The 12,858-nt window shown below is 44.5% G+C and overlaps 1 protein-coding gene and 1 pseudogene across 1 annotated transcript; one reads left to right on the top strand and one right to left on the bottom strand.

Moving 5' to 3' along the window:
- The first annotated feature begins 799 nt into the window (after window positions 1-799).
- Window positions 800-1,841, top strand: LOC121583495 (annotated as a pseudogene).
- Window positions 1,842-2,509: 668 nt separating this feature from the next.
- LOC121582593 (POU domain, class 5, transcription factor 1-like) lies at window positions 2,510-8,738 on the bottom strand. Its single transcript, XM_041898508.2, has 5 exons — window positions 7,615-8,738; window positions 7,348-7,459; window positions 4,724-4,854; window positions 4,264-4,428; window positions 2,510-3,979 (listed from the first exon to the last, which is right to left on the bottom strand). The coding sequence occupies exons 1-5, from the start codon at window positions 8,353-8,355 to the stop codon at window positions 3,725-3,727; spliced, it is 1,404 nt and encodes a 467-aa protein (XP_041754442.2). The 5' UTR covers window positions 8,356-8,738; the 3' UTR covers window positions 2,510-3,724.
- Between the last annotated feature and the right edge of the window lie 4,120 nt (window positions 8,739-12,858).

The following is a 12,858-nucleotide window of genomic DNA, read 5'->3' as shown; positions in this document are numbered from 1 at the left end:
TTGCCTGGTCCATGGGTTTTGGTGGGCGGCCCTCTCTTGGCAGGTTTGTTGTGGTGCCATATTCTTTCCATTTTATAATAATGGATGTAATGGTGCTCCGTGGGATGTTCAAAGTTTCTGATGTTTTGTTATAACCCAACCCTGATTTGTACTTCTCCACAACTTTGTCCCTGACCTGTTTGGAGAGCTCATTGGTCTTCATGGTGCTGCTTGCTTGGTGGTGCCCCTTGCTTAGTGGTGTTGCAGACTCTGGGGCCTTTCAGAACAGGTGTATATATGCTGAGATCATGTGACACTTAGATTGCACACAGGTGGACTTTATTTAACTAATGATGTGACTTTGAAGGTAATTGGTTGCACCAGATCTTATTTTGGGGCTTCATAGCAAAGGGCGTGAATACATATGCATGCACCACTTTTCTGTTATTAATTTTTTTACATTCTTTGAAACAAGTTATTTTTTTCATTTCACTTCACCAATTTGGACTATTTTGTGTGTGTCCATTACATGATATCCAAATAAAAATCAATTTAAATTACAGGTTGTAATGCAACAAAATAGGAAAAACGCCAAGGGGGATGAATACTTTTGCAAGGCACTGTAGCCTATCATACAAAATGGATGATTGACATCCACAAATTAATACGAAACATATACTAATTTGAACGTCTCGGATTCTTGTTTACTATGTTACGTTTACCCATGAGTCAAGGTTAACAAACTAAATCCTGTTTTTTTTCTCTGGTCATTTCCCAGCAGTGAAAGAACCCTGATGACAAACGAGGGTCCAGTTTTACCATGGAATTCCCCTCATTTTGCCTCAGGCTCTTCCTACTCATCATCTGTCTGGCCCCTCTACTGTTATTTTTGGTGGGACAGGGGAGTGAGGGTGGGTGGGGTCCAAACTCTGACAGAAGCCACAACAACGTCACCATCCTGCTGTGGCACTGGCCCTTCGGCCACCCCTACAATCTGGAGGGAGACGTGTGCTGGGACCGGTACCGTATCCCTGACTGCCGCCTGGTGGACCAGCGCTCTCTCTACCCCAGCGCTGACCTGATGGTCTTCCACCACAGAGAGCTGATGACGGGCCAGGAGCGGCTGCCCCTCCACCGGCCAAGGCACCAGAAGTGGGTCTGGCTCTCTCTGGAGTCCCCTGACAACAGCGGATACCTGAAGCCTTTCAATAACGTGTTCAACTGGACCATTTCCTACCGCCGCGATGCCGATATCACCATGCCTTATGGTAAGCTGCTACCGAAGGACTGTGATACTGGTAACGATAGCAGCACAGAAGACGTCATTCCCCAAAATAAGTCCCTTCTGGCCTGCTGGGTCATTAGTCACTATGAGGCTCAGCACAGAAGGAGCTCGGTGTACAAGAGCCTGAAGAGAAGCATCCCAGTGGAGGTGTATGGTCTCTTGAGGGGGAGTGTCCTGGCCTCCAGCAACCTGCTGCCCACCATCTCAAGCTGCTACTTCTACTTGGCCTTTGAGAACTCCATCGCCAAGGATTACATCACTGAGAAGCTCTGGTGGAACGCTTACCAGGCAGGGGCAGTACCTGTGGTTCTGGGTCCACCGCCAGATGACTACAAGGCTGTGGCTCCGCCCAACTCCTTCATCCATGTTGAGGACTTTCCATCCACTAAGGAGCTGGGAAACTATCTCCGCCAGCTGCTATTGGACAAGAAGAGATGTGTACTTTGTGTAGCGGCATAGATATCAGGTGAAAGTGTATACAGACTGGAGGGAGAGGCTATGTAGCATCTTCCCCCAGTATCACAGCCCGCCTGCTCAGAAAATGTACCATGACCTGGAAGCCTGGGTCAGGATGTGACACCAAGCCCATTCTTCACTTTGGCAGCTCCTCAGACTTTCTTCAGCCCAAATGGCACCCTACACAGGTCATTACATTTGACCAGGGCTCATAGTGCACTACTTTTGACCAGACCCTATGTAAGGGGAAATGGTGCCATTTGGGACACCATTTAAAAACAAATGTAAAGGTAGTCAGTATGAAAAATGTATGCACTCACTAACTGTATGTCGCTCTGGATAAGAGCGTCTGCTAAATGACTAAAATGTAAATGTCTTCTCTAGGACAAGCTCTTTTCACATGGACATTACAGCAATAAATCAATAAACCACCGTTTGTTTCACACATGCAACTAATGTGTGAGAAACAAAACAAGGAAAGTGGTTGCACATTTGTGGGTGGTCAGATCAGTGAGTCATGATTACCTGCACTGTTGAACTGTTAAGCAATGTGTTACACATACTGTGTTTATGTACAATAGCATATTCACTGCAGAAGTCATACGAAAAGAGAAAATACAGCAATACAAACATTAAGGACACTTGTGCATAATGTGTAGATTTAACATCTTACAAGGCTTTCATTGCAAGCATCATAACATGCACAACTCCATATAAAAACCTCAATTGTAACAACCAAAGCACAGAAGGTAAATGGTCAAGTTAGAATAATTGTTGTTATGACACAGGTTGGCATGGAAAATAAAGTAGATTTAATTGTGTGGAGCGAAAGTTACAAGTAACATCTTTAGGTTGCCCCAGAGAAATAGGCAGTTTCAATAAATTATCAAATATGCTTTCATTTATAAACATGGGATTGTGTAAAAACATCTAGTCAAGAGATTTGGAGTCACATACAAGATGAAATGACTTCAACTACACAATAAGGCATGGGATTGACTGCACGGGATAGCCATTTTAGAAAGACTCGATCAAAACAAATCTATTATAAGAGTGGTGACGTAGTCAGCGCTGTAACAGTGACAACCATTAACAATACAGGTCCATGATGATCATGTTAACAGAAGTATGATTTTGGTAAATTGGGATAGATGTGAGAGAGACTGGTTGAGGGGGCAATACTCAATGCCCTAATCAGACATTCTGCACTTTGTCCCCTTACCGCAATGACTACCATTAGATTAAAATCAATTAAAAACAGTTAATCAACATATGCAATACAGACAAAAAAGACACCCATGGGTAACAAAACATCAGAATTTGTTAAGACAACTCAAAAAAAACATTTGTATCATACTTCCACTATGAGAGTGTACCTTCTGGACAAGACTGCAGAGAATATTTAAAGAAATTGTAGATAAAAGTCACCTGATAGATAAAATAGATAACCGCTGGAGGAACTGCAACAATAAGACAGCACAAGGACATTCAAGATAAAAGAAATAAAACACATTTTTAAAATATCAAAAAAAAAGTCAGACTCAAAACCGCAACTTTGTGCAAAAGCATAATCGCACAGCAGATATTCAGAGCCAATTTCCCACCCCCCAAAAAGTACCCCCAGAATTTAGAGTCATGGTACAGGATGGAGCTTTATTGGTTCAGTGCTGTGCAGATGACTTGTAGCTGAACTGGGTGGGAGGTAAGGCCCTAAACCGATGAACACTCAAAGAGCATGTGGGTCAGAGACCGACAAAGGCAGTCTCAAGATTCCCCAGCCTTTCAAATAGACCAGGAAGTTGCAGCTTTTATCTATTTATTTACTGTATTCGCCTACAAGCCTCAATTCACTTTTCCTCCCCATGTTCGAGGGAATGGATATGGAGGACAACATCCTGGGTTGGGAGGGACTGGAGGACTGAAGAGGTAGCCAATAGCCATGTTGGGTGGGGAAGGGAAGAGGTGGCCACACGGCCAGGGCTGGTTTGGAGAACTGGAACACATTTAGCTGGTCAGGTGACCCACCAGTCCAGGGTGCAGGGCCTGCTTAAAGACATCTGGCCTCTGGAGGGGGGGCATATAGAAGGTGGGGGGCCCGGGGTGGCTGGATAGGTGGTACCCCTGCCCTGGGAGGGGGGAGTGGGTCATGTGTGGCGGAGGTGGGCTCTGCTCGTAGTACTGTCCTTCACACTCCTCATCGAAAGGGAGGGCCAGGCGCTTTCCCTTCTGTCTGCGGTTACAGAACCACACACGCACCACCTGTCGAACACAACAGTCATATGCTGTCCCAAAAAAAAATAAACATTTCCCCACTTCCTATATTTTAAATATAGAACCTGACAGGGTCTGATAAGTTAACACATACAGCACTAAGATTCAAACCATGGCAACACAAGCAGGAAAAGCATATTTACCATAAATGTATTTACGTTCCATTTAATCTAAAAGCAACTTAAACTAAACGGCCATGCAGGTTTGGGGAAATAAAGTGCAGTAGGTGACCGAGAGGAAATGAGGGGAGGCTGTATCTGTGTGGGACTCACGTCTCTCTCCAGACACAGGTCATCTGCAATGTGTGTGATCTCCTGGGTGTTTGGCTTGGGGCACTTGACAAAGTAGGACTCCAGAGCCGTGCGCACCGAACCCTCCAGACTGGTCCTCCGCTTCCTCTTCCTGGTGTCCACAAACACCCGCTCTATCTTGTACATCTGGGGACACAAACATACTCACATTCAGACTGGGCCATTGCAGTGTGCTTTGGTCCATTCCAGAGGACTTAATGCTATTGGTCCCCCTCAAATATCAAATGCTGAATAGATAACATTTAAATGGTGAACATTTTCTAATAAATGTTACTCTGGTTGGGCATGGGAAGTTCAGGCATTTATATCCACAAGATGGCATCCTAGACACATTGTGCAAACCAGATTTAGCTCTGGACCAGCAGTGATTCTAAACAAAACAAATCTAATAATAAAAGAGATCAGTTAGAAGAATACTCACATCCTGGGGGTTGTCAGAGGTCTCAGCCTCATTCAGCCATCTCCGGAGCAGGGGCTTCAGCTTGCACATATTCTTAAAGCTGAGCTGGAGGGCTTCGAAACGACAGATTGTCGTCTGGCTGAACATCTTTCCTAAACAGAGAACAAGTAATTGTCAGTAGGGATTAATATTTTCCCGAACATCTACCAGGTCTCAATACAGGGAATAATTCATATTTATCCCGGGAAATACCGCAAAAATCGGAAGTGCCCATTTAAAATCAAGATATGGTCACTCAGGATTCTCCCAAAATATGATTGTCACTGAGGCAAATTGACGTCTTTGCTGCACCACTATGGAAAGATTTCACAAGATAAACTGATATTTAGTAATGAGAGTGTAACTGCTCGCAAATAACATTTTTGTGAATTGCGAAACAGGCCGTTCATAAATTCAGAGCGTTATGTTCCTCAATTAATTCAGCAGTAGGCTGCTCACTATATAGATTTTCTATTGTGTTTTTGACTGTACGTTTTGTTTATCCCATATGTAACTGTTGTTTTTATCGCACTGCTTTGCTTTATCTTGGCCAGGTCGCAGTTGTAACTTGTTCTCAACTGGCTTACCTGGTTAAATAAAGGTGAAATAAAAATAAATAAAAGGCCTAGGCTCTCTCGACACAGGGTGCACCACGAGTTGGCCATAGCGTTGTCGAATCATAAACAGCAGTCAAACAAAGTCAAGTGACCAAAGTCACTAAGCTTGCTAGATAACCAACGAATGCCAAAACGTCCTATTTGGCAAAATCGAGTTGATTCTACAGATAGCAGATCAGCTCATGAATAACGGGGAGAGGAAGAGGAACTTGTTTAAATTTCAAGGCATCTTAACCGGGACCAACTGCTAAAAAAAAAAGCGTTTGTTGATCACTCTACCGAAGCTCTCATATAGGCAGCAATACGAGAAAGCGCAGAGAAGCGGGGGAAATGTTATAGCGGTTTTTTGACATGCATAGGCGAGACGTGATTTGATAATGCAACCTATGGATTACATAATAAAGTTAGGAATTTCATGCGAGACAGGATCAGGATTTGGGGTTTCAGTGGGATTGGGATGACAGGAAAATAGTAAATAGATAAACGACACTTGATTTAGGCTACGTTATTGCATGCTAAATGTTCCTGATCAGCGATAGAGGAGCAAACGAATAAATGAGCTACCACTTCCACTTGTCCAGACATATCAATTAACCAAATATACAGACCTTGGCTTTTGGTCGGGAGTTGGCCAGGCTACTACGCGATGGAAGTGCAAAATCCACCTGTATAACAGGCTAGCAAACTGTTCTGATCAGCTAATATGAGCAAACTAAATTATCATAAAAATATTAATTAGCACCGACCTCTACTTACCTAACATTTCCCCCAACTTAATTGTTACCAAATATCCAAACGGAGATTAAGTATAAAAAATAAAATAAAATAAAATCTGAAATGGATTTATCTAGACTAGTCGCCCACGCTTGTCTCAAGGCAGCGCGATGGCGCTGTCCCAATGAAAACGGTGCTGAAATGATCATCTAGTTGATCACCATTCAGTTGAACATAACTATGGTGAGCTTTCCTTTTCACTTTCTCCTCCCAAAGGCTGTTTCCTGTCTCCTCACTCAGCTGCCGCCCGCCACCGCAATGTTCTCAACACCAGTTTAAATCAATATAGTGTACTGTTTTCTAGAAATCTGGCTTTTTTTTACCCGTTGGGACTCATTTAATTTCTGTGATGTTGGACCAGTCCTGGGCTCGGGCTTCAGCTCCGGTCTTAATTCAGAACGGGATCGAATTTTCAGTTCTAATGAGAAGTTAGAACTTCCGAGTGGCGCAGTGGTCTAAGGCACTGCATCGCAGTGCTAGCTGTGCCACTATAGATCCTGGTTCGAGTCCAGGCTCTGTTGCAGCCAGCCGCGACCGGGAGACCCATGGGCGCCGCACAATTGGTCTAGCGTCGTCCAATGTAGGGGAGGGTTTGGCCGGCAGGGATGTGGGTTCGTTTCCCACGGGCCAGTATAAAAAATAATACATAAATAAAAACATGTATGCATTCACTAACTGTAAGTCGCTCTGGATAAGAGCGTCTGCTAAATGACTAAAATGTAAAATGTAAGTCTAAAGTGCATTTGGGTCTGGTGTACAGTGCAGCTGTGTCAGTTATGCGTGTGCTTTGAATTTATGGCGATTGTGTGAAGTAAATACACTATAGGTGTCAATGGGACAACCTGTTTGGATAACGGCAACAGAAACATGGCACAATCTGCTGCTGCACATTATGTATTTTGTGGAATTGCATTAGTGCGATATCGGGGAAATTTCATTTCTCGGGTATTGTCATTTTATTTTTTCGGGAAATGGTCCAGGGAACCCGGTTACCCATGTTAATCCCTAGTTGACACGGCAACTACTACAGTAGGTGCCAAACACAAGGAACATGGTATTCTATGGTTTCCTAAGCCAATTTAAGGGAACACTCAGTAAGTTCAAAGACCAAACAATTATTAACATACACCAGGTCACAATGGCACACAAGGGCAAGGTTCAGCTATGACATAGGCTAATGGTAGTTTTAGTGTACACCACATAATACAAACTCACCATAAAGGTTGCCTAGAGCCATGCCTACATCTGCTTGTGTGAAACCCAGGGTTATACGCGTGTGCTTCAGCTCCTTGGCGAACAGTTCCAGCTCCTCAGTTGAAGGGTTCTCCTGTTAAAGAGGCACAATTACCAACGACTTTAGGAAACATGTCCCAACCCTTACTTTTTCATTTATTAATAGACAGGCTCCAGGGTAAACACATAGGCTAATAGTACAACAATGACCATGGGGATAACCGTACATAGGCCCATTTTCAGACTCACCTCTTCCTCGGAGTCGCTGCACCCACCGCTGGAGGATCCATTGCTTCGGGTAGAGGTTTGCGCTTGGGCACCTTGGCTTGCGCTCCCGTTGAACGTGATCCCGGGTACCCCATTACTGGGGGGTGACGGCGAGAGCGATGGGGATGTTGAAGACGATGTTGAGGGTATGGCGTTAAGGTTTTGAGTATTGGAACTTGCAGCAGTGATGTGGGGAAGGCCGGGCCAAAACGATGGGTTCCATGGGGTCGAGTAGTAAACCCCGTGAGCCACAGCGGACGACGGAGTTGGATACTGTTGAATCTTTGCCTCGTACTCGTCATTGACATCCTTCTCAATCTTTATCTCAGGCATCTTCATTAGTTCCCTGGCTTCGGCAATGGGTGGGCTCAGGTGTGTGGCCTGCGTAGTCACTGCAGCCCTCGGTACCTGGCCGGTGTACTCGGGAGCGGCGATGGGATACCAATGTTTGGGTTGGCAAAAGTCACCGGCTTGTAAATCGGAGGCCCTATAGTCACCACCGACTGGTGGGAATTGGAAAAAGGTTTGAGGTGTTGTTGGAGGCATCCCGTTGTATGCAGTCTTGTTGAATAGAAGACTATGGTGCTGTAGAACACCGTGAGGGATCTGGAGCGAAGTGCCTCCAAACCCCTCTTGACTCAAGGCCTGGGCGTACATTGGCCGGCTGAAGTCATCAGGCCGGCTGTTGCAATCCGAAATAGGGCTCTGAGATCGCTCCGACATTCTCCTTGATTTGAATCTCAGACAAAGTGGTTCATGCACTTGGCTATATTCAATGACACACTTGCAGTCTATATACGCATTACGCAAGATATAAAATAGTTTCTGAACCGCCTGCCCTGAACACTTGAGGGTGGCAAGAAAAATGTCCAAATGCAAGCGTTCTTTGAACAATTCCTTAAAGGGCGAAAATCAATTCCGAAAGTTCCTCTTCATGCTGTCTCGAAACAAACCTGTTCAGAAATACAAGCAGTTGTCGCCTGTGTGCGAGATACCCATCAACTGTAGTCCATTGAGTCTCGAGTTCACCACCACCTACTTCACCTTGAAATGGCCGCTCCACAGTTTTTTTCTAATCAACCGGTGTTGGAATGTTAATTGCCTCACATCCCATTGGCCGGGAGAGACAATCATACACAGCTGATGGTGAATTTGCGAATGAACTTGATTTTTTTCCCCTTCACCGTGAGATAATGGTCCATGCTATCAAGGATCACTGGGACGTCCTTACCCCCCATTGAAGTTGAAATGTAAATGGTTAGGTAAGGGTTATGGTTAAAGTTAGGGTTTAGTGTAAGGACATCCCAAAGATCCCGGATAACACTGACCGTGAGAAACGCGTACGGTAGTGCACGTGCTTTCCCATTGGAGACTGATTATTATAATTTTTTACTAAATATAGGCTATTCGTCTTCCTGAGATAAAATTGTAATAACTCAAGCTCAGGTGTATATGCAAAACTCCTGTAAGCAATTAAAGGAAATGATCTAGTAAAAAGTTCTATCTAATTCATGACTTCAATGTTGACCCATTTAGTATATTTAGCCTACAGTACTAAATAGGAAATACATATGACGTAGCCAAAGTATATAATATGCATGGAGCGTTGTGTGGACTTTGTTTAAATAATTTACCTTAACTAGCTTTCCTTGATATTAAAAGTGATTTGGGATAGCCTACATGCAAGCAGATGCATTTAAACATAGAACAGAATTACATAGTTTACTATCACTCATTATAAATGTAGGCCTATTATAAATGTAGGCCTATAGGCCCAGAGTGTATATTTTTAACAACATTTGGGCAACCTTGCTGATCATGCTCAATTTTCATGATCAACTTAAATCCATTAGGCTATAGAAATGTTTGGCAACCTTGCTGATCATGCTCAATTTTCATGATCAACTTATATCCATTAGGCTATAGAAATTTTGGGCAACCTTGCTGATCATGCTCAATTTTCATGATCAACTTATATCCATTAGACTATAGAAATATTAGTATATACATTTTTCTTAGCCTATAGCCTAAAAAGACAATTATGTGCAAAATAATTATCGAGTCTAAGTGAGGGATCCCATTCGATCCATTTTTTACAAATAGCATAGACCCATCTATTTTCACTTGCTGAATATTTAGGCTAATTGTTAGAAATTAAAATGTAAAAAAAAATCAATATTTGTGGGAAAAATCAATCAATTTGTTAAATGGAAATTATAACCGACTCTAAATGCATTTTCATTGAGGTTTAGACTTATACGCAAAACACAATGGCCTTATGTGTTATATGTTTGTCTTTGATATAGGCCTAGTGAAGTTAACCGATAAAGAATGTTGGTTCATGTTTTGTCATATTTACAATGTTTGGACCATCCTTTTGGCGGAGAGACGAGGCCTATAATGTGATGGCGCTGTAGCCTAATTACATGGATATCTCAGTAAACTGAGAATGACTCCTGTTTCAGAAATACATGTGAAAAAGATCAGTAAGTCTAGAAATTAGAAGCAGCCTTATGACATTTCAGTAACAACTTTACGCGCAATTTACTTACAGAAACCTATTTTTACCCATATAAAATCAGGACAACGCAGAGGAAATTACAAAAACAACTAAATGCATCCAGTCGAATTTATACTAGCCTTGATGGGTGTATTGAAAAGAGTGGATGGCGGTCGCACCGATACAGATGCGCACCCCCAGAGCGAGTCGTTGGCTACAGATTGTGGCAGGAAGACGCGCCGCGGGAGGAGTGGGGGTGTCATTGTGTGACTTGGCCCGGGGGCACCCCGCGGCTTTCAGACCTCGAGTAGCGATGGCTGACCATTAGCTTCTTTTCAGACACGAACAATAAGTCGCAACCCTTTGATTCCGGCCCACACACACCTACCCCCCTACCCTGAAACAAACACTCATGTCCAGAGAGTGACTTATTTGATGGGGTGGGTGGTTGATATTACATGAGAGTTGTAGCATTTGTGCATTACTATGTGCAGTGTGAATATGAGATGAATGGACATGGCATATGGGTAGGGGTGGGTGTGCTTTAACCCTAGCAACAGATGGCATCCCTAGCCACCTCCTCAGAGCATAGGCAGACCAGCTGGCTGGAGTGTTTAAGGACATATTAAATCTTTCCCTATCCCAGTCTGCTGTCCCCACTTGCTTCAAGATGTCCACCATTGTTCCTGTACCCAAGAAAGTAAAGGTAACTGAACTAAATGACTATCGCCCTGTAGCACTCACTTCTGTCATCATGAAGTGCTTTGAGAGGTTAGTTAAGGATCATATCACCTCCACCTTACCCGACACCCTAGACCCACTGCAATTTGCATACTGCCCTAATAGATTCACGGATGACGCAATCGCCATCGCACTGCCCTATCTCATCTGGACAAGAGGAATACCTATGTAGGAATGCTGTTCATTGACTACAGCTCAGCCTTCAACACCATAGTACCCTCCAAGCTCATCTTTAAGCTTGGGGCCCTGGGTCTGAACCCCACCCTGTGCATCTGGGTCCTGGACTTCCTGATGGGCCGCTCCCAGGTGGTGAAGGTAAGCAACAACACCTCCACTACGCTGATCCTCAACACAGGGGCCCCCCAGGGGTGTGTGCTCAGCCCCTTCCTGTACTCCCTGTTCACCCATGACTGCGTGGCTACGCACGACTCCAACTCAATCATCAAGTTTGTAGACGACACGACAGTGGTAGGCCTGATTACCAACAATGACGAGACAGCCTACATTGAGGAGATTAAAGCCCTGGCGGAGTGGTGCCAGGAAAATAACCTCTCCCTCAAAGTCAACAAAATGAAGGAGCTGATCGTGGACTTCAGCAGAGAGCAGAGGGAGCACGCCCCCATCCACATCGATGGGGTCACAGTGGAGAAGGTGAAAAGCTTCAAGTTCCTTGCAGTACACATCAGTGACAATCTGAAATGGTCCAACTACACAGACAGTGTAGTGAAGAAGGCGCAAAAGCGCCTCTTCAACCTCAGGAGGCTGGAGAAATTTTGCTTGGCCCCTAAGACCCTGACAAACTTTTACAGATGCACCATTGAGAGCATCCTGTCGGGCTGTATCACCACCTGGTACAGCAACTGCACCGCCCACAACCACAGGGCTCTCCAGAAGGTGGTGCGGTCTGCCCAAAGCATCACCGGGGGCACACTGTCTGTCCTCCAGGAAATCTACAGCACCCGGTGTCACAGGAAGGCCAAGAAGATCATCAAGGACCTCAGCCACCCGAGCTACGGCCTGTTCACCCCGCTACGATCCAGAAGGCGAGGTCAGTACAGGTGCATCAAAGCTGGTTCAGAGAGACTGAAAAACAGCTTCTATTTCAAGGCTATCAGACTGTTAAATAGTCACCACTAGCCGGCCTCTGCCCAGTACCTTGCCCTGAACTTTAGTCACTGGTCACTTTAATAATGTTTACATACTGTTTTACCCATTTCATATGTATATACTGTATTCTAGTCAAGGCCATCCTATTCAACTGTTGCTGTACATATACTATTCTATCCTATATATTATTCAGATATACTATATATTCTATCCACATACTGTCCATAATGTCCATACATCCCATCACATACATATACACTGATGGAGCTAGGAACACAAGCATTTCGCTACACCCGCAGTAACATCTGCTAAATATGTGTATGCAACCAATACAATTTGATTTGCATTGTAATCATTTTTTTTCTATTTCTAAATCCCCACTCCACTCAACACTCCCTTTACAGATGACTGTTTCCCCCCTCCATCCAGCCTGTCCAACTTCAAACACACTAACCCAGCAGATTTAACCAGGGGAGCTGTGCTCTCGCTCTCCCTATTACAAAGCCAGGGAGAGGGGACCTTGGAGCAGGAGCCAGTCAAAGGCTTAAAAGACATCAAACTCAAGCTACATGCATTGTCCTGTGCCATGGACTTGGGAGGGAATTGTCATGCTAAACACACAGAGAGAAAGTAGAACCAGGCAGGGATTCTGAGAGGAGGACAGGGGTCCTGGGGAGGCAGGAGGGATCCGGTGGGGACCTGTAGGGCCTGGTACAGTGAGGGGGTAGTAGGTACAGTGAGGGGGGAGGGAGGGTGCTTGGGGATTAGCCTGAAAAGCCCCCAGATGTCTTTTTTTTTTTTTTTATCTTGTCTTACCTCTTTTAAGTGGCCTCTTCTTCGTTCGTAGACCTCTTCCTCAAGGGAGCTCTGTACTTCTC

This window comes from Coregonus clupeaformis, chromosome 15, assembly GCF_020615455.1.
Source record: "Coregonus clupeaformis isolate EN_2021a chromosome 15, ASM2061545v1, whole genome shotgun sequence".
Lineage (NCBI taxonomy): Eukaryota > Metazoa > Chordata > Actinopteri > Salmoniformes > Salmonidae > Coregonus > Coregonus clupeaformis.
This window is presented reverse-complemented; position numbering and strand designations above follow the sequence as displayed.